The 18,806-nt window shown below is 35.2% G+C and overlaps 1 protein-coding gene and 1 long non-coding RNA gene across 2 annotated transcripts; both read left to right on the top strand.

Annotated features, from left to right (window-relative positions):
- The first annotated feature begins 517 nt into the window (after positions 1–517).
- LOC147387626 (uncharacterized) lies at positions 518–2,746 on the top strand. Its single transcript, XR_015171112.1, has 2 exons — positions 518–793; positions 2,482–2,746. It is a non-coding gene; the product is annotated as an uncharacterized LOC147387626 (long non-coding RNA).
- Positions 2,747–7,628: 4,882 nt separating this feature from the next.
- PRPS20 (chloroplast 30S ribosomal protein S20) lies at positions 7,629–17,062 on the top strand. The gene is made up of 3 exons (XM_086421220.1): positions 7,629–7,842; positions 8,249–8,412; positions 16,723–17,062. The coding sequence occupies exons 1-3, from the start codon at positions 7,683–7,685 to the stop codon at positions 16,951–16,953; spliced, it is 555 nt and encodes a 184-aa protein (XP_086277346.1). The 5' UTR covers positions 7,629–7,682; the 3' UTR covers positions 16,954–17,062.
- Positions 17,063–18,806: the final 1,744 nt, after the last annotated feature.

Genomic DNA, 18,806 nt, shown 5'->3' with positions numbered 1-18,806 from the left:
TTCTCAGGGGTTGCTTGAGAGGGGGCACCCTCACTTACTTGGTGTGTGTGATGTGTGGGCGTTGCACGTATCCCAATATTAGTCTTTGGACAAGATCATAATTTATGAATTGGGCAAAATCCAAATACGAACTTGATCCGTTGTATACAGGGATATACCCGATTATTGAAAATAAAAATGCTGAAATAACATTAAAATTGACATTGATTCTCATATTGCTGACATGGATGTATGTACAGAATCATAAATGCTTTTCACTCGTATGTTTTTCATTGAGATACGAGTGAAAAGCATTTATGATTTTATGTGCATCTCTACATCAACAATGTGAGAATGGATGTCAAGTTAGTTGGTAAAGTCATTCGGTAAGGAAACCATATTTAAATTTTAGTGCTTGTTTTGTCAGTATAACATATGCATTTTGGGTATATAAAAAAAAATTTAAATTTTTTTAGTTTTATTTTTTTATTATTGCACGAGATTACCGGGTGTTGATTACATGCCCCACTCCTTGAAGTACACGATCCACACCTCGTAAGAGGTTTTATTTTATAGGAGAGCGTTGGATGAGCAGTCCAACGTTGTTTGAGATTAAAAAAGTCTACTTTATAAAGGACTCTCTCTCTCTCTCCATCTTCTCGATAGAGATAGAGAGTTGGTTGGTTTGGTTTGCTTATAAAGAAAAAAAGATGTTGGAGTTTGTCCTGTTGGGGTGTACGGGCATCGTTGTCTTCCTCCATGGAGCTAATTTCTTCTTCCATCTCTCACAAGGAATGTTTGTTCGATCTCTGAGGTACCCTAATTGTTTCTTTATTTTATCTTTTTAACTGATCGTTTTGATCCTAATTAGGCTCTGTTTGGATCTGATTTTCAAAATTCTCTTTGTTCTTTATGTTATTTCTTTAATTGAAGATTGTTAAATGGATGATCGATCTTCAAAGTTCTCTAAAAATAGAAATTGGTTAACCATGTGGAATAACTAATTATATTCTAACTTGAGGGGTTCTGTTTCAATTTAAAGGGTTTTTGGCTCTGCAGCAACTCATGAAAAATCAATTTCTTTAACAAAAAAAAAAAAAAACAAAAACAAAAATCGAGATTCAATTAAATTTACTATTTTATTTTAGAAAGTTACTATTGCCACACCAAATTTTACTAACGTCACACCAACTGTGTACATTTCTTTGGTGATTTACATGGGGATTGGTGTGGCAATAGCAGCCCTCTTATTTTATATTACATCTTCTAATATTAGTTGACTTGTTGCACACCACCTAGGTTTCAGTTGCACTCCATCCCTTAAAGAAAGAGAACTTCTATTAAAACGCCATCTTTTACTTATAACACACCAATCTAATGTTGACAAACATTTATTTTTAAAAGGTCGATGTGCTAATAGAATCTCTTTAAAAAACCCACTTGCACTCCATTATTATGATTGTACTTCAAGAGTTCCTTCTAATGATGGGGTGTTTTTTTTTCTTTCAATATTGCTGTAAAATTCTTTCATGAGTGTGTAAAAGGTAGGATATGATGAAAATTAAAAAAAAAATAGATAAGAATATGCATTATTTTAAAGTTGGAGTGCAATTGTTCTAGGTGATGTGCAATTACTCATTCCCTTAACTTAATTGACAATTTATAGCCGATTTAAGCATTTGCATCATGGGGCCAGCCATGATGAAATCTAACAGCTAAAAATCACCAATCAGGTCGACTTTTGGACCGTAGGTTCCACATGTCTTCGTGCAAGGAACTATAAAAACATATTTGAGACAGATTACCGATAATTTTTTTTTGCTCATAGAATCCGAGATTGAACAATCACATGAGCCCGTGTGTATTGAATGCCATCCCCAATTTACAATACTCCCCTTGTTAGGCTTGATGTGACACACACGGAGTGTGTCTGTGAGCACTTTGACGAAAAATTCTGTGAGCAAAAAATCTCTTTTACTCGAGTGAGTCATCTTGATCTCGGTGGTGTTCAAGTTAGATGGTCAATGTGAATTTTTAAATCACATTGACAAAGATTTTTGAAAATATGGGTGAAAACTCATGTGTCAATTAGGTAGAATCGATTGAGATGACTTGGACAATTTATGTCAGTTAGGTGGAAGGCTAGAAGCGAGTAGTTTTAGTCTCGGTTGCTCGAGTAAGGCTCTGTAGACCATGTTGGTTTAGTCCCCTTTAAATTATCGTTGCCAAGTTCATCGGTTTTGTTCACCACTCTAGAACAAATCCGATTAACATTTTTAGGCGGAGAGATTCATTATTTTGTTCTCTTAGGTTCATTAGTTTGGATCGTTTGTTTGCTTATAATTACAAATACAATTATAATGTCAAATAGTTCTAAGAATTAAACAAAAACATATGCATGTATCGATCGAAATTATAAATTTAATGGATTTTATATATTTATCCTAACACCACCTAACAAAATATATATTTATTCTAACAATAGTGTTTGTTTGGTTCCAGTTTTTTAGGGTTTGTTGGATGGTAAAAAAGAATAAAAGGGAATAGAAGGATGGCGACAAAGCGAAGAATGAGTAGATGAACCTTCACACCTTGTAAATATTTATTATTTTCTTACTTTGTAATTGGCCCATTGAGCTAAAGTCTATGCTTGCCTAACCTAAATAATGATTTATTCTATTTGAGCTAAAGTCGGTGCTCACCTTACCTAGAATAATGTTGTTCTTGTTTTGTTTCCAATTATTGGATCTATATCTGATTTGGTTCTTGGTCTGGTGTGTGGTGAGCCTCCATTGATGGATGATGTCCAACTCATGTTTGTTTATTTATTTATTTATTTATTTTGCTTGTCGTGGGTATCCCCACCCTTCTGGTAAGACTAATCCCACTGTCATACACACCGGCCCCTCAAAAAGTCCTATGTGCAATTGGTTGAGTTGAGTGTCAACCAAACATTGGAGGGTGGCCTCAAGGAATTCATTGCTTCATGGGGGTTTCAAACACTTCACCGACTCTTCCTAAAGAGCTTATTAAGGCTCGGCTTGCCAGTAGGCCAACCCCTTGGGGTGGTTAGTTGAGTTGTCTTCGAGTAACTTTCCCAATGAGCTCCTTAGTATGGTAAGGGAATATGATAGTGGTTGAACCTCCTTTAGGTTGTAATTGCTTTGTTTTGTTTTTAATAAAGTTGGGTTGGGGTTCTATCTTAATACCCGGTTACCTTTCGAAGAAAAAAAAAAAAGTTCAATCAAACGGAGAGGTGAATTATCACCTTATAGATCATCCTTAGAAAATTTCAATCTATTCGACTCTAAAATTTAAGAGGACCGTGAGTTTTATGGTGAGCATTATCATTTTTGGTTAAAAATCAGTTAATGATTTAATTCTCTTAAATTAATCAATTTTAGCATAGAGTTTAGATAAAAATTGGACTTTCGTTAAAGTTTACTAGAATTTTAAGGGACCACAAGTTATATCCTTAGGATGATCAAATTTGTTTTGGTTAAAAATCAGTTTAAACGATTTAAATTAAGTGACCTAAATCAATCAATTTTAGCATAGAATTTATATAAAAAATTAATTTAAAATAGTCCACAATTTTCATATCCAATTGAACTTTGCAGGAGGGTATGAATGTTAAAAGAATCCCCTTAGTCTTACTAAGTTGGTAAGGATTTCACCCTTACTAAGGGCTCACCTCTTAGACGTGAAAAAACATGTTCCAATGCTTTAGGGACGTAGAGGACGAAATTCTGTGAATTTTGAAAAAATATTATTTTTCACCATAAAATTTTTGGAGTTATGTGGAAGTTCAGTAGCCATCCATTTTCAAAGCCTTCGATTTAGTTCAAAATAAATTTTTTTGAATTTTTTTTGGATATGAGTTTTTCGATGAAACTTAGAGGGTTGTGGTGTTGGATTTCTGAAGTGGTAGTCCATTCGATCAAAATGACCCTTAGTACGGCTCAAAATCTTACTAGCTTACTAAGGAAATGGTTTCACATGTTAATGATTTGAAATTTATGAGACTCACATTGAAGGTTTTTTGGGTCCATATAAAAATTATTTTACATGATCCAAACGTACAATCAATTATCCAACATTAGTAACATGTGCTCTACTTTGGAATTTCATGATGGGATACTAGCTTCATTTAAGTCTATACCATTAGCCCATAATTGAAAAGGGGACCAATGGTCCGACGACTTCCCAGTATTGTACCCCCATGTTTACAAGTTGAAGAATCATGGACCGTCCATTTTTTGTAAACCTTTTTTTGATGGGGTTAGAAATTTTGAAATGGGCTGATTTTTGGTGAGCCCAATCCAAAACTTCTAACCCATGAGGACAAATAGTAGGGTCCGAACATGACTCATGAAGGGAAATGTTCGGCACCCTATTATTTCATTCTGATGGATTTTATAAGAAGGAACCTATATCTCAATTCCCATCTTATCCATTAGTTGATACAATTGCCAAGTTCTTAACAAAGTCCAACAGAAAAATTTTCAACCCAAACCTAAACCAAACCTGAGATGTGTCAACCCAAATCTGATCTGTACATCGGTTGAGCCCACGTAATTGCAAACAATCACCAAAAGGATTGCAAATGGATCGGTCTAATCATAGTTAGGCTTAAGATCTCGAAATTGGCTCGTCTAATTGTCGAGTTGGTCCAAGCCGGGCTAAATAGCAAAATGTCTAAGAGACTACTCCAAACCCAATCAACCCACAAATTTTATTTATAAATATGTTAGAGTTTGCATGTGCTTGTTGGCACGGGCATCCTGTTTGAGGTTAAGGGGTAGAAAAGGAAAAGATAATAAAGTTGAGAGTTGATCTCAAGATTCGTGAGATTAAATCCCAACCCCTACTTGTAAGGAATAAATATTTGAAAGTGAACCACTGTGTTTGATTATATAAATTAGAGTTTGCCCCTACCTATAGCACGAGCATTCTTTTTGTGGTCAGGGGTAAAAAATGAAAAATAATAAAGTTGGAGAGGTATTAGTAAGAAATTGGTGAGCTGAATAATGAAGTAGGAGAGATTTTGTTGAATTCTGACAATAAAAATTGATGAGCTTGACATTGGTAAAACCAACTGCTTTCATTTTTCGACTAAAATATATGGAAATATCGACTAAAAACTTGACATAACGACTTGTCTAGATGACTTCAAGTCACTAGAATCATCCTTGATCAATTCTCACCCAAAAACAAAGTAAAAAAAAAAAAAAAAAATCGTAATTGTTTTACCTACATCTTCGAAAATGCTTGAAAATGACTTCTTCTTCCTTAAATCCTTTACATCTAAATGAAATCTTTGAAACTTGATTGGGATGGTGAAAATCAATTTTTTTTTTTTTGATGAAAATCATGAGTTCGAATGGTTTGGGCACATTCGACGTTCAATCATGAGAAATGTAGGGAGTGAGATTCAAGGACTAGTTAGGAAAAAAAATTTACTAAATGAACTATTAAGATAAGCCCTAAAGCTTAGGGACTAACTAGACAAAAATCCCTATGTCAAGGTCCTTTAGTAATTTTTTCGAAGGTAAACTTGTCCTTGATTTACATTGTTTATGGGGGCATAAATCTCGAAATAAAGAAAGTGGGACCCATCGTTATATTTTGTTATATAGATATTAGTAATAGGATGGGTCTAACTTCCAAGCATGACCTTACAAATGAATCAGTCCTAGACTAACCAAGAGACTTAGGTGTTGTTTGTTAAACTGAACAAATAAGTGTTGAATGCTTATAATTGCTGAAACTGTATAAGCGTTGAATTTAAGTGCTGAAATTGTTGTTTGTTTACCGATTTGAATTGTGCTGAACTGATTTAAATTAAGCGCTGTAATCACATAAATTTGTTTGTTATTTAATGCTGAAAACTAGTAAATTGACTATATTACCCTTTTCAACAATTGTATGTTTAAGGAGAAATTATTAATAAAATTCAAAAATAAAAATTATTTATTAAAAAAATACTAAATTTAATGAAATTCATTTTGGGAATCTAGCCGAACAAATTCTCTCTCCTCCACATCATTTAAAAAGTCAATTTTAAAAAATTTTAATTCAAATTAAAAAATAATATTAATTCAAATTAAAAAGAGAGAATATTAAATATAAATATTTCGTTAAATATTAAATAGTCCAAAAAAATAAAAAGGAAAGAGAAAATTTTTTTCTCATCTTTTATTTTTTCGAAATATTTAATATTATTTAAATGTGTGGAGGAGAGAAAATTTCGGCCCTTTAAGGGTCAAAATTTTCTCTCTTTAACTTGAATTAATATTATTATTTTTAATTTAAATTAATATTATTTAATTTGAATTAATATTATTATTTTTATTTGAATTAATATTATTATTTAATTTGAATTAATATTTTTTTTATTTGAATTAATATTATTATTTTTATTTGAATTAATATTATTTAAATACGTAGATGAGAGAGAAAATAAGAGAAATAATATTGATATGGGTTGCCTTATTAATTTGTGGGGTGCTTATAGCATTATCTATAGTACATAAGAGGTAATATCATTTCAAGTATAAGGGTATACTTGTCCGTGTTGAAAAAGACTGGTGCTTATCGCTTCAGCAAAAAAATTAAGTGATCCAACTTCACTTAATACTTTTCACTTATTTTTCAACAATAAGTGCTGAAAATGTGGAGTAAACAAACGTGCTGATTGCTGAAGCTGAATTGCATTCAGCATTAAGTGCTGAAATTAGCAGTAAACAAACACCACCTTAGACTAATATCTAAACAAGTTTAATTAAAATCTAATCCACGCTAGCCACCAAGTATAAAATAGGGAAAGAACCATTCTAATCATGGTTTTAAATCTCATTCGAGATCAAGATAACGCATCGAGTATCGTCCATGAACAAGATAGATAGACAAAGCATCTCACACCTGCAAATATCACAAGACAAATGAGATGACTTTGATGATATTTTGAAAATCTTAGACAAATCAATAAAATCAGATTTTGTATATTTTAATTATAATAAAATTTTAAATTTAAATTATTATAATATAAATGAAAAACAATTTTATGATTAAACATCTTCTAATCTACCTTGCTTTATATGACAAAAAAATTATATTTATATATGAATGTGAGCAATCTCTTGTACTCTTGAGTGTGTTTGAGTGCATTAAAGAGTTGTAAACCAAGTTACATGGTTTATCTTAAGATTGTCAACGGATGCTTATCGGTTCGAATATAGTAATATCCAAATTTGAAAATTTTCATATGATATCTGAATTCGAATTCGAATCCGATATATATTCTAAAACTCTATCTGAATTCGAATAATTTGTATATTAAAAAAAATACAATTTTTTCTTATTCAATTGATTTTTTATTATTTAAAAAACCTATTATATATTATATTGTGTATATAATAAATTATATATATTATATAAATAAAATAATATATATTATATATTATTTTAAATCGACTATTATCGGATTCGAAATGTTAATATCCGAATCCGTATCCGACAAGGATAAACTTTATCTTGTGTATAACGAGTTGACTTGTCCGAGACAACTCGGTCTCCTTCTTGAACGAGACGAGTCGTTAGACCGAGTTTTGAAACCATGATTCTGATAAGGCTTGTATAATGAAAGAGAGGCAAAAGAGGGATAAGGGGACATTGCTGATAAGGCGCAGAGAGAGAGAGAGATGGCTGCCCTTCACTGCCTTTCTTCTTGCTATGGTCTTCCCAAACAGCTTTCCATCATCCCCAACAGCAACTCTTCACTCATTCTGGCTAATTCCACCACTACAATGAAGTCTCTCAGTTTCTCCAGAAACCTTTCAGATATTACTTCCTTCTCAAAAGGTAAGAAAAAAAACAAATAAACCCCAACTTTGTTTCTTTGTTTCTTCTCCTCTCCAACTCATCTCTTCAACTACCCATTTCGTTTATTCTTCCTTTTTTCCCCCCCCTCAAATTTTGCATTTATTCATCTCTGGCAGTCTGGCTTCCAAAACATGAACCCATGTTCTTATTTTATTTTATTTTTATAATAAAACGAAATTCTGAATTGTGGGTGTTAGTCTGTTTTACTTTTAGGTAGTTTATCATTGAAGATAGTCCTCCACTACCCATTTCATTAATTCTTCCTTTTTCCCCTCTAATGTTGCGTTTATTCAGCTCTGGGTTCCAAAACATGAACCCATGTTCTTATTTGTTGAAACTAAACGAAATTCTGATTTCTGAATTTGTGGGTGTTGGTCTGTTTTAGGTAGTTTAGCATTGAAGGTAGTCGAGAGACCGACACGTAGGTCTGTTGTTTGCGAAGCAGCTCCGAAAAAGGTTGATTCTGCGGCTAAGAGGGCTCGGCAAGCCGAGAAGAGACGCGTGTATCACAAATCCAAGAAATCAGAGTTAAAAACTAGGATGAAGAAGGTACCCTTTTATTTTCAATTGAGGTTTTAAGCTTTGATATGTATGATTTTCTGCCAAATTTATATACATTATGCTTAATGGGATTTATTTACTTTGTTTCCTTTGTTGGATTTATGCTTATTATCACATACCATCCATTGTTAAACTCTAACAATGTGAGCAATCCCTTGGATTCTTGAGTGTGTTTGAGTGCCTTAGAGAGTTGGGGGAACTTTTGGGACTCATTGGGGGTAAGTCCGACTTTAGCTAAATCATGGGTTTCTGAGTGTTGCACGGTTGCTATGCGATGAGGGGGCTGGGTCTGTGACAATGGACTTCCTTTTTCTTTATTTTTTTAGAACAAAAAATAAAAAATCTAATGAGTCCTTTAGTTTTCTTGGTAAGTAACTGAAACGAAGTAGTGGTAGTGGCAAGGTTTAAAATATCGTATTGATTGAATGTTTCGGAAAATGAAAAAATCGATATAGTATTGGCTAATCATTTGATACAAGACCAATACATTTCGATACATTCCCAAAACATTCAATTTTTTGTATCGATCTCGGCTGATACCGATATGTATCAACCGATATATTTATTACATTCTGATATTCTAAACCATGGGTAAATGAAATGAGATGAGAGGCAAGGTAGAATATGAGTTGGGGTTAGGTGTTAGTCTTCATAGAAGGTAGCTAAAGTTGTGGACTTGTGTCTTCCATAGTGGGAAGTTACCCACATTCTGTCTTCAATGTGGACAACGCTGCACCATACCACACCTCATCTGAAGACATGGCTCAAGATTAGTGGAATGGCCAAAAAGAAGATTCATGCTGCCATCGTCAGGGATGACGAATAATTTTCTTTAAGGAATGTTCTCATCACCAAGTTAGGTATTGAAGTCATGGGGACACTTTGCACACTCTCAAGTTTGGATAACTTAACAAACTACGTGAATCAGTAGGCATTTCGGTAGCTTTAAGAACAAGGCCCATGCTCTGTGTGTTTTGTTTGATATTTTCGTACATTGCCTAGATCATGGATAAAACACAATTGTTTTTCTACTCAAACAACTCAGAGCCCTTTGATTTTGGTGAGTGCTTGAGAATAATTTTCTGGAAGAGGAAGAGATTCCTTGGTAGAACGTGGGTTGTTTTTGTAAGTTATTCAGAAAGATAAAAATGGCAATGTAAAAAACAAAAAATGATTGTTCTTTTTTTTTTCCGTTGTGGATAGGGTTCCTGCCAAACCCCATCTTGAATACCAAAAAAATGTGGGTATATTTATTTTCAGTGTGCAATATTCATCAACTGTACTTTTGAGAAAAAAAGAAGTAAAAATGAATTGCCTTCATCCAGTGAGTGGGTTTCTTTTTCTTAGAATTTATATGGAAGAAAGAGAGAAATATAGTAATGGGCTTAGGGAAATTTGCGATATATAGATTTAACAGAGCAACTCAGAGTGTTCATCTTCATGGTTGAATAAATTATCTTTACTCGAAGTGTCACCTTGCAAAGCTTAGGTATCTTTTGTTGTTTGTATCCAGAACAATGTTTGCTACAAGTTATATGCAGAATCTGCAATTTGATTCGTAAAAAGAGTCATTAAATCGTTCGCAATAGTATTGAGTGGGAAATAACAAGGAAGATTGTATGTGCAGCAACTTCCCTTGAATACTTTTTGTAAAAGAATGTTCTTAAACCTACCTAGGAAGATTCAACAAATTATCAAGGAATGTAATGATTGGCGAAACTTGATGGTATCGAGAGACTTGGATTCTTACCTAAACTGCAAAGATAGGCTTTAGATGTAGAGATGAGGGGTTTCTAGTTAGGAAACCACATATTACTTAATTTTTGGAGTCACCTCCATTCATAGAGTTTTAAGGTGTGAATGGTCACCTAAAATCAATTTTCTTTAAAACTCAATCAAAGGAAATAATGACTCGAGTTCTTAACAATGAGATTCAGGTAGGGAGATTCAGTTGAAGGATGGGAAGGTGTTAGACACCCCATCCTACCCACCAAGTTGGTGGTTACCTAGGTCTTGGCCAAGTGCAAGGAATCTAGATCGTTTTTGAAAACATTTTGAGTTAGAATGAGGTGAAATCCAAGTTATGAAATCTCACCAATTTTGGACAGTAGTTTCGGTTAACCGAATGGATTTTGGCAACCTTTTGTATGTCCTTTTTATGCAAGATGATGATGTAATAGTGCATGAATTTAGATTAACTCCAAATGCATGAGAATTTAAATGTTTGTGTGTGAGAGGTGTAGAATGAATTGAAGGTTCCTAGTGATTTGGGGTTTTGAATGTTTGCTTAGACTTATGAATGGAAAATCATGAGGGAAATATTCTTTTAATTGTAGCATTTTTTTGAGTAATGAAGTATGCTTGATGAATGTGGCTAAAGTGGGGCTCAATTTTTGTTGGCAAAGGATTTGGGGAAGCTACTCCATGGATGAGAATGTCTCCTTTGTGATTTCTCCATTTTAATGCTTAGATCTACATGAGATGTATGTTATAATTAGATGTATGTATGCAAATGTTCTAACTACATAAATGTATGTGAAGAGCCCCCACGGAGCTTATTATGGATTTACCATGGTGAGGATCATCTCATGAAGATGATATACTCTTTAACCATTCTTTTGCCATTATGAACCTAAACCATATAGAGGATACTAATGTTCCCATGGAACTTATTATGGGCTGACATTGGTGAGGATCACGTCACGAAAAAGGTGTACTCTCTAACCATATTTTGCCATTATGGCTGCTTACCCTACATGAATGTTTAGATACTCTAAATTACATGGATATTAAGATGTTCTACACTATATGCTTGGTTCTAAAATTGTCTAAGTGGGACCTATTCATCATTTTTTTCCCGATTTCCCATTCGACCTTCAATTTTCGGGTGGATTTACCGGTTTACTAGATAAGATAAGGGCTTGATTGATTTAAGGTTCTAATGAAAGAAAGAAAATAAAGTGAGGGGGGTAGAAGTAGGAAGAGGGAATGCAAAGGCCCAAAAAAAAAAGAGTATAACCCACCTTAATTTTATTCTTCTTTTTCTCCTTCTTGGATCTTAAATCTTCAAGGTTACTTTTCAAGGTTGAAGAAGAGTAGAGGTGTTCTTGAAGGGTGATGGAAGGCTTGAGAGGGGATTTGGGTTGGGCTTTGGTGTAGGAAAGGCTCTTGAGAAGAAAATTTGATAGAGTTTTAAAGCAAGGAAAATTGGATGCTCAAGCCTTGCGAGCCTTGCCTGTTTATAGCTTGTCAAGATCTCATGGGGATAAAATGGTCCAAAAATCCTAGAATTAAGATAATTGCAAAAAAGACTTAGATGGACCTTGGTTACCCTTCATCATAGAGGCTTTTGATGATAATTTACACTTTAATGAGTCTTACCAATCATGATGATCAAGAGATAGAGAATTTCAAATCTTATCTTGATACGGGTATGGAGTTATCTTCAATTGGGGGGTCTTTGTGGTCAATTACTATTTCATGGGTCTCAACTAATTAGGGTTAAGATAGTAATTGCCTCTTAATTTCTAGAGAATACTTTGAAGGATTAAATGATCCATACCCTCATCATAGAGAAAATTTTCAAATAAAACCTTGATGAGGGTATATACTCTTATTCCTAATGAGGTGGTCTTCACCCTCTCACGTGTATTAAAATTCAAGATTACATGGAAGTTAGTGTGGTAAATTACCTTTAGGATATGTTTAGAGAAGCCTTTGAGTTCATGGGACTCAACCCTTCAAGATGTACTTGTTTACAAAGAAACGTTGGGTGAAAACGTAATTGAGTGATTAATGGAGGGGCAAAGAGGACAATTCCTTCCTTTATGTCATGACAAAGATGGTAATCAAATTTATTAAGGAGTGTTTTTTAATATTTCTTGGCAATACCTCTTGTCTGATTGGTGGTAATTTGATCACATTATCCTTGATCCAAGCATTAAGGATTTGTTCTACTTCCTCCATACTATAGGGGAAGTCGGGTATATCATGTTCTCTTTCTTCCCCCTATTGACTGGGACTTCACATCCCCAAGAAATTTGTCTCTTAGGCTGTCTTTCTAAGGTGGAGATCTAATGTACCAGCCTCTTCTCCATGCACCCCCACTTTGGTAGCTTCCAAGGTTTTTGCGGGATTACTCTTTTGAGGGGTAAGCACTGTTGCCACTTCCATTTAGTGGCCTTATGCAACTCCGAGAAGCTAGCCAGTCTTAAGTTCTCTAGTAACGCGTGATATGAGATCAACATCCCGTTAATGCATATTTCGACCGACCGAGCCTCTTCAACTTGCTCATAACAGTCCATTGCAACATTAGGAAACTTTCTTACAAAAGCATTTAGATGCTTGTTCTCATTTTATCTTAGACGCCCAAGATCAGTTGGAGTCACCTTGCTCACGAACATAGAAAAACTTTATGTCAAAAAGGTTTGCCATCTACTTTTGGATCTACACCGAACCAGTTGGCAAGTTATACCAAGTGTAAGCTTTGCTGGTTAATGATTTTGAAAACTCCTTGACCTTGTGATCGTGTTTGGCCCTTGACCCTATGAATCTTGACACATCCTCCCTCACATTACCCCTCCCATCGTATAACGAGAAAATGGGTATGATATACCCCTTTGGATAGGGTTTTTGTTGGAGTGAGTTGGGGTATAAAGGGCAATAATCATGGAAACATCTTTCTTTTTTTTGAGACATTTCCTGTTCAAAAAATCGAGTTAGCTCAATGACTGTCACAAACCCTTGGGTTTAAGGAAGACGAGGCGTGAGGCCCTTAGGAGACAAAGGCTCCTCAATGAGTTGTGCAATGGTGGATGTCGAGGCTCCCCATTGAACACCCAAATCGTCCACAACAGCAAGTTATTGTGGGTAGTTAGGGGCCTAGGAGAGTTTCATTAGGTGCTAGAGTATATTCGCGTTTTCTCCGACCATTCCTTGTAATAGCTTTCTGAGTGCTCCTAATGCCACCAAGGAGCATTGATCGTGTCAGGCGTCGCGTTGATTGTCTGCTCAAGTTCTCCGTCGTTGTTGGTCATACTTCGCGATGGTTTAGTTTGATTCTTTGTGCGTCTCATCCCCGAAATCTCTCTCCAGTTGAGTCACTAAAATGTTCATCAAAAGAATAAAAAGTGGTTAAGATCTTGTACACGTATATAGATTCGTGGGATGATTAGGATCTGATATCCACTTTTGTCAATAACATGTCTATATGGTCACTATTGGGTTGAGGAAGAGACAAGATAAGACTGATGGGACTTGAACCAGGAGGGGTGAGAGACTAGGTGGCGAAGAGGGAGAGTGAGAGAAAATATAAGAAGAGAGAGAGATAGGTGTGGGACAAAGAGAATGTGCAAAGTGTGGGTGCTCTTTGAGGGTCTAATGATATATGTCATATCTTAGGGACCATTTGGATTTATATAAAAGGGTCTCTTTCTCTCACTCTCCCTATCCCTCTCTATCATATGGTCTTGCACCCTCCTAATTTAGGTCCCATCAGTTCTATCTTATCTTTCCCCAACCCAACATTGATCATACGACCATTTTATTAGCTTAAGTAGACATTGGATTCTAGTCATTCTTCAAATCTATTCACATGTACAAGACTTTATCCACTTTTCGTGCTTATGGTAAACATTTTGATGATTCCACTGAAGAGAGATTTTAAGAATGAAACGTGGAAGGAATCGGGCTGAGCCATCGCAAAATATGATCAACAATGACGGAGAGCCTGAGCAGACAGACAACATAGTGGCTAATACAGTCAATGCTCTTATACTTGAGTAACCGGATTCCATCATGGGGATACCCCTGGTGATATTAGGGTCATTCGAGGAGTTGTTAAAAGGAATGACCATTGCAAATACGGAAATACTTTTAACACCTAAAGAGATACTCTCAAACCCCTAGCGACCCACAATGCCTACTGTTTATGGACGATTTGGGTGATCAACGAGGTGCCTCTATATCGTTGCACAACTCGTTGAGAGAGAAAGAAATGTGTGGGGATAAAGAATGTGCATAAAGTGGGTGTTTTTGAAGGTTTAATGATAGATGTCCCATCTGAAGGATTACATGGATTTATAGAGGGGTATCTTTCTCTTTGTAACGAAGGGGCCCAACCGAGGTGATAGGTGGGCTGGTAGAATAAGTCACTATCCCAAGTTGACTTTCCCTCTGTCCCTACTTGTGTCAGTAGGTCAACTTGGGAGTTTGTTAAGGATGTTGCCAGCAACATTGACACCTCTATCGCGCGAAACAGAAACTCCCCAGGCTTTGCACATCTATCTATCTACCAACATAGGATCTCTCACTTAGGGCTCATTGAATCCTAACCTCATACCACTCCCCCCTGGCTGGTCAGTCCTAACCCTGTGATCATGGTGTTTTGCATGCTGCTTGCTCGCTAGATGCAAGCCGCTTGCGTGGGTACTTTGTTGGCACCTCATTGTGGCTAGGTGTGACACTAGTGCAACAACTAGTTGTGTGCCACTAGGGGCCCTCGTTGGTGTACGACGTCATGACCCAACGTTATGGTACTGACATATGTGCCTTGCTGGCATCTGTACGCCCTAGCTGGCGTCTTTGGGACACATGCCAGCCTTGGTGCAAAAAAGCCTATCAACAATAACTTATACCAATCATATAATACTTTTTTTTTTTATAAGAGATCATGTGCACAGGAACTAGGAATGTCAGTGCTACTTGACCGAGACTCATAGCTGTTTTGGCAAAACTTTTTCTGCAGGATTCTTGAAAATGCACCTTAATGAAGTTTTCAGAATGGGATCATATGAGGTTATGAAATATATAAATGCAGATTGTGTTGATTCACTAACTTGTAGGAAGCTCACTATTAATAGTTATTGAAATTTCAACTAAAAGATTAGGGCTTATGGAGTACAATTAATAGGAATTAGCTCAAGTGTGCATCAAGCAACAGTGAAGGATGGATATTGGATATGGGCATCATAGATTTCATGAAATGTTGGAGATCAATTAGCTTTCTCACAAATTAAAATGGTTGTAGTTGATTTTAATCAATTAATTCAAAGTTGAATTTTTTAGTTTGGATCTAAACTTTAGATCACGTAATAGAGTCGAGAAGACGAAGTCTCCAATTTGTGTAAGATTAAAGCAGAGATATTGCCAATACTTAACGAATCATGGACTCAACAATCTCCTTATGTGCTTGCACCAGATGGTTGATACAGATTCTTGTCCTCCACTAAATTCTTAGAATTTGTCTGTTAAACTAGTTGAAGCTTGAAGCTCAAACTAGTTTTTAAATTTGATTTCTCATTTGAATTTAAACCCTCAATTACTTGGATTATATAGTCATAATATTGCATAAAGCAACCTTTTGTATTTTCTTGAACAAAGGTTAAGCAAGGATAAATATTTAGTTGCAAGAACCTTCCACCTTAGGTGACGCTCTCACTTCCTCTCCCGCTTTGGAATCTCATTCTGCTCCTCTTCCTAAAATAATTCAATTAATATCGGTTTGCAAATGTTGTTTCCCTTCTCCTATACCCAAGTCCCATACCATACCCACTTCTGCTTCCTACAATCCTTCTCATATACCAACGATTTACCGTCACTTATGCATCGTCATCATATTCTTTATGATCTTTTTTAAATAAGGTTTTGAGTGTTTTGGGGAAGCCCCACATTGAGGCTATATGTATAGCTTAGGTGTTTGTCAGAAAATACCTGTCTCGAATGTTGTGAATCTTGCCACGTGGCACTCTTTGGGTCACTGACCCCATAAATTCTTGTCCTACTACTTTTAGTGATAGGCCAAACATTCATGGAATCAAGTAGGCCTGAAGAGTGAAGAGTGTCACATGGTAATATTAGAGCCTATGCTGGTGGTGATTATTTTATTTGAGCATTTGTGTATTATTATTAAATTTCTACCGTTATTAGTGGCAACGAAGATTTAACACTTTGAACAAGAAAAGGCAAAAACCTAAACATGGTTTTAAATCTTGTCTGAGACCACAACGACTCGTCCGATACATCTCGGTATCGCCCACCAATGAGATGGATAGACAAGTCAAACAGATCAGACATGGTTCATTTTTCTCATGGTTGAACGAGACAACTCAAACATATCGGAAAACTCGTCCGAGACAACTCAGTCTCGTTCATGGACGAGACGAGATGTCAAAACAAGTTTAAAACCATGAGCCTAGATGAATAAACTAAAGACCTAAGAAAAAGCAGGGTGAGCAAACCATAGAAGAAAAGTGAGAATGAATAAATAACAAAGCGTTGATTCACGATTTGTATTTTCAGGTATTTGAAGCATTGGATGTCCTCAAGAAGAAGACAGATGCAGAATCTGGAGAAATCCTTACAATTGAGAAACTGATTGCTGAGGCATACTCGGCCATTGACAAGGCAGTGAAAGCAGGATCGCTCCACAGGAACACCGGAGCCCACAGGAAGTCTCGTCTCGCTAGAAGAAAGAAGGTTGTGGAGATCCACCATGGCTGGTACAACCCTTCTTCTGTTGAAACTGCCTAAGAAAGAATACCCAAAATGTGGTTTTTGTTGTTTTGGAGAAGAAACAAAATTTGTAATTGTGATTTCAATGTCTATTTTAATCTATCAGGAAATAGAAATGTTTCAGTCAGTGTGGAAACAAATACAATTTTCATTAAATAAAAAAATTAAAAAAATGTGGTAGAGAATGATAACGCAGACATTAAAATGGATTCACAAGTCATAAAATACAATAAAAAAACATATACCGTGTGGAGATGAAGATTAATATATAAGTATTTAAGACCTTCAGAGTGAAAAACAACAATATTCTACATGGAAATGAGAATGAGAATGTTACATTAATTATACACCACGTAAATATATATGTAGAGGTTCTTTGGGGTTTATCTCTATCAACTCTGCGCTGCAACACCATTGAATGCTCCTTACTCCCTCCATCGTCTGGTGGTTGGTACTTGTCAAGAATCTTTTGACTCCCAAGTTATTAATTTACCAAAAGAAAAGATTGGTAGGTTCTCCATCTCCTCTTGAAGGAAAAACGATAAGATCATTTTTCCTTCGATCTCTCTCCCTCTTATTGGGTTTCTCCCACAATAAGAATTTCCCCCTTGTTCTCTTTAAACTCAGGATTTGATCATGGGAAATCCCTTATCCAAAAGGAAACTCTACTGAATTAGAATTACTTTGTTTAATATTGTTAGATTCTTGGGATTTATCCTTTAAATCAAGAGGCCAATGGCTAGATTGAGATTTGCACATGCTTACCAACTTTGCCCTGCTCTGTCATCAGAGCAGGTATCTATCTTTACCTTGACCTATAATCAAGTAGGACTGGGGCTGTTGATTTGATCTAGGTACCACTTATTCGGTGTAGAAGCCTTCTTTAATTTGTTCTACTCTTCAATAGGATCTTGACACATGTTAGGCCTTGATGTATTACAACTATTTTCCTCTACAATTAGGTACTTGATTAATGAGCAAACAATTAAGGGGCCGTTTGTTAAATTGAGCAAGTAAGTGTTGAAAGACTATAATTATTGAAATTGTACAAGTGTTGAATTTAAGTGCTGAGAATGTTTGTCTATTTACCTATTTGAATTATGTTGAACTGATTCAAATTAAGTATTGTAATCACAGAATATCGTTTGTTAATTACTGTTGAAAGTTGATAAAATAATTATATTACCCTTTTCAATCACATATATGCTATTTAACTGTTTTAACTGTTTATTCACATCACACATAATAAAAAGAGCATAAATGTAAAAGATAATATATTTTGATATTCTAAATCACATACACAATTCATTGTATCAAAATTTTAAATTACAAGATAAATAATTTTCTCATCCAAATTTAAATATGTTCATACAACACGGACAATCTTCTCTCTCGTAGTAATAATTGGAGCATCCCATCATCTTATTTCAAAGATGAAAGAACTTAATTTTTTATGAATAATTTTCGATGAAAATGAAAGATGGGTAATTATAAAAGCACCCCACGAATTAATAAGGACAACCTACACCATAACCATTTTTTTTTTTTTGTCTTATATGAGTTAAATTTGTTTGAATGAGCCGATTTTTGGTGAGGATAATCTATATGGTCTGGAGATTATCCTCACCAAAAATCAGCCCATTTTGAAACTTCTAACCATATCAAAATAGGTTTCCAAAAAAAAAAAAATGAACGATTTACAGTTCTTAAACTTGTTTAGATAGGGTTAGAGATTTTAGGATGGGCTGATTTTTTGTGAGGATGATCTCCTCATTGTAGAGATCATCCTCGCCAAAAATCAGCTCATTCAAAAACTTTTAATCCATATAAGACAATAATTTGACTATGGTGTGGGTTGTCTAATTAATTTG

Source organism: Akebia trifoliata, chromosome 13 (assembly GCF_017979445.1).
Source record: "Akebia trifoliata isolate Shusen 1 chromosome 13, ASM1797944v1, whole genome shotgun sequence".
In the NCBI taxonomy this organism is placed as follows: Eukaryota; Viridiplantae; Streptophyta; class Magnoliopsida; order Ranunculales; family Lardizabalaceae; genus Akebia; species Akebia trifoliata.
This window is presented reverse-complemented; position numbering and strand designations above follow the sequence as displayed.

Bases quoted from the DNA above. Each gene is read 5' to 3' on its own strand.
- PRPS20 (XM_086421220.1), top strand. From the start codon at position 7,683: ATGGCTGCCCTTCACTGCCTTTCTTCTTGCTATGGTCTTCCCAAACAG. The intron at 7,843-8,248 runs GTAAGAAAAAAA...GGTCTGTTTTAG, and splicing joins TATTACTTCCTTCTCAAAAG to GTAGTTTAGCATTGAAGGTA. The intron at 8,413-16,722 runs GTACCCTTTTAT...TTGTATTTTCAG, and splicing joins TAAAAACTAGGATGAAGAAG to GTATTTGAAGCATTGGATGT.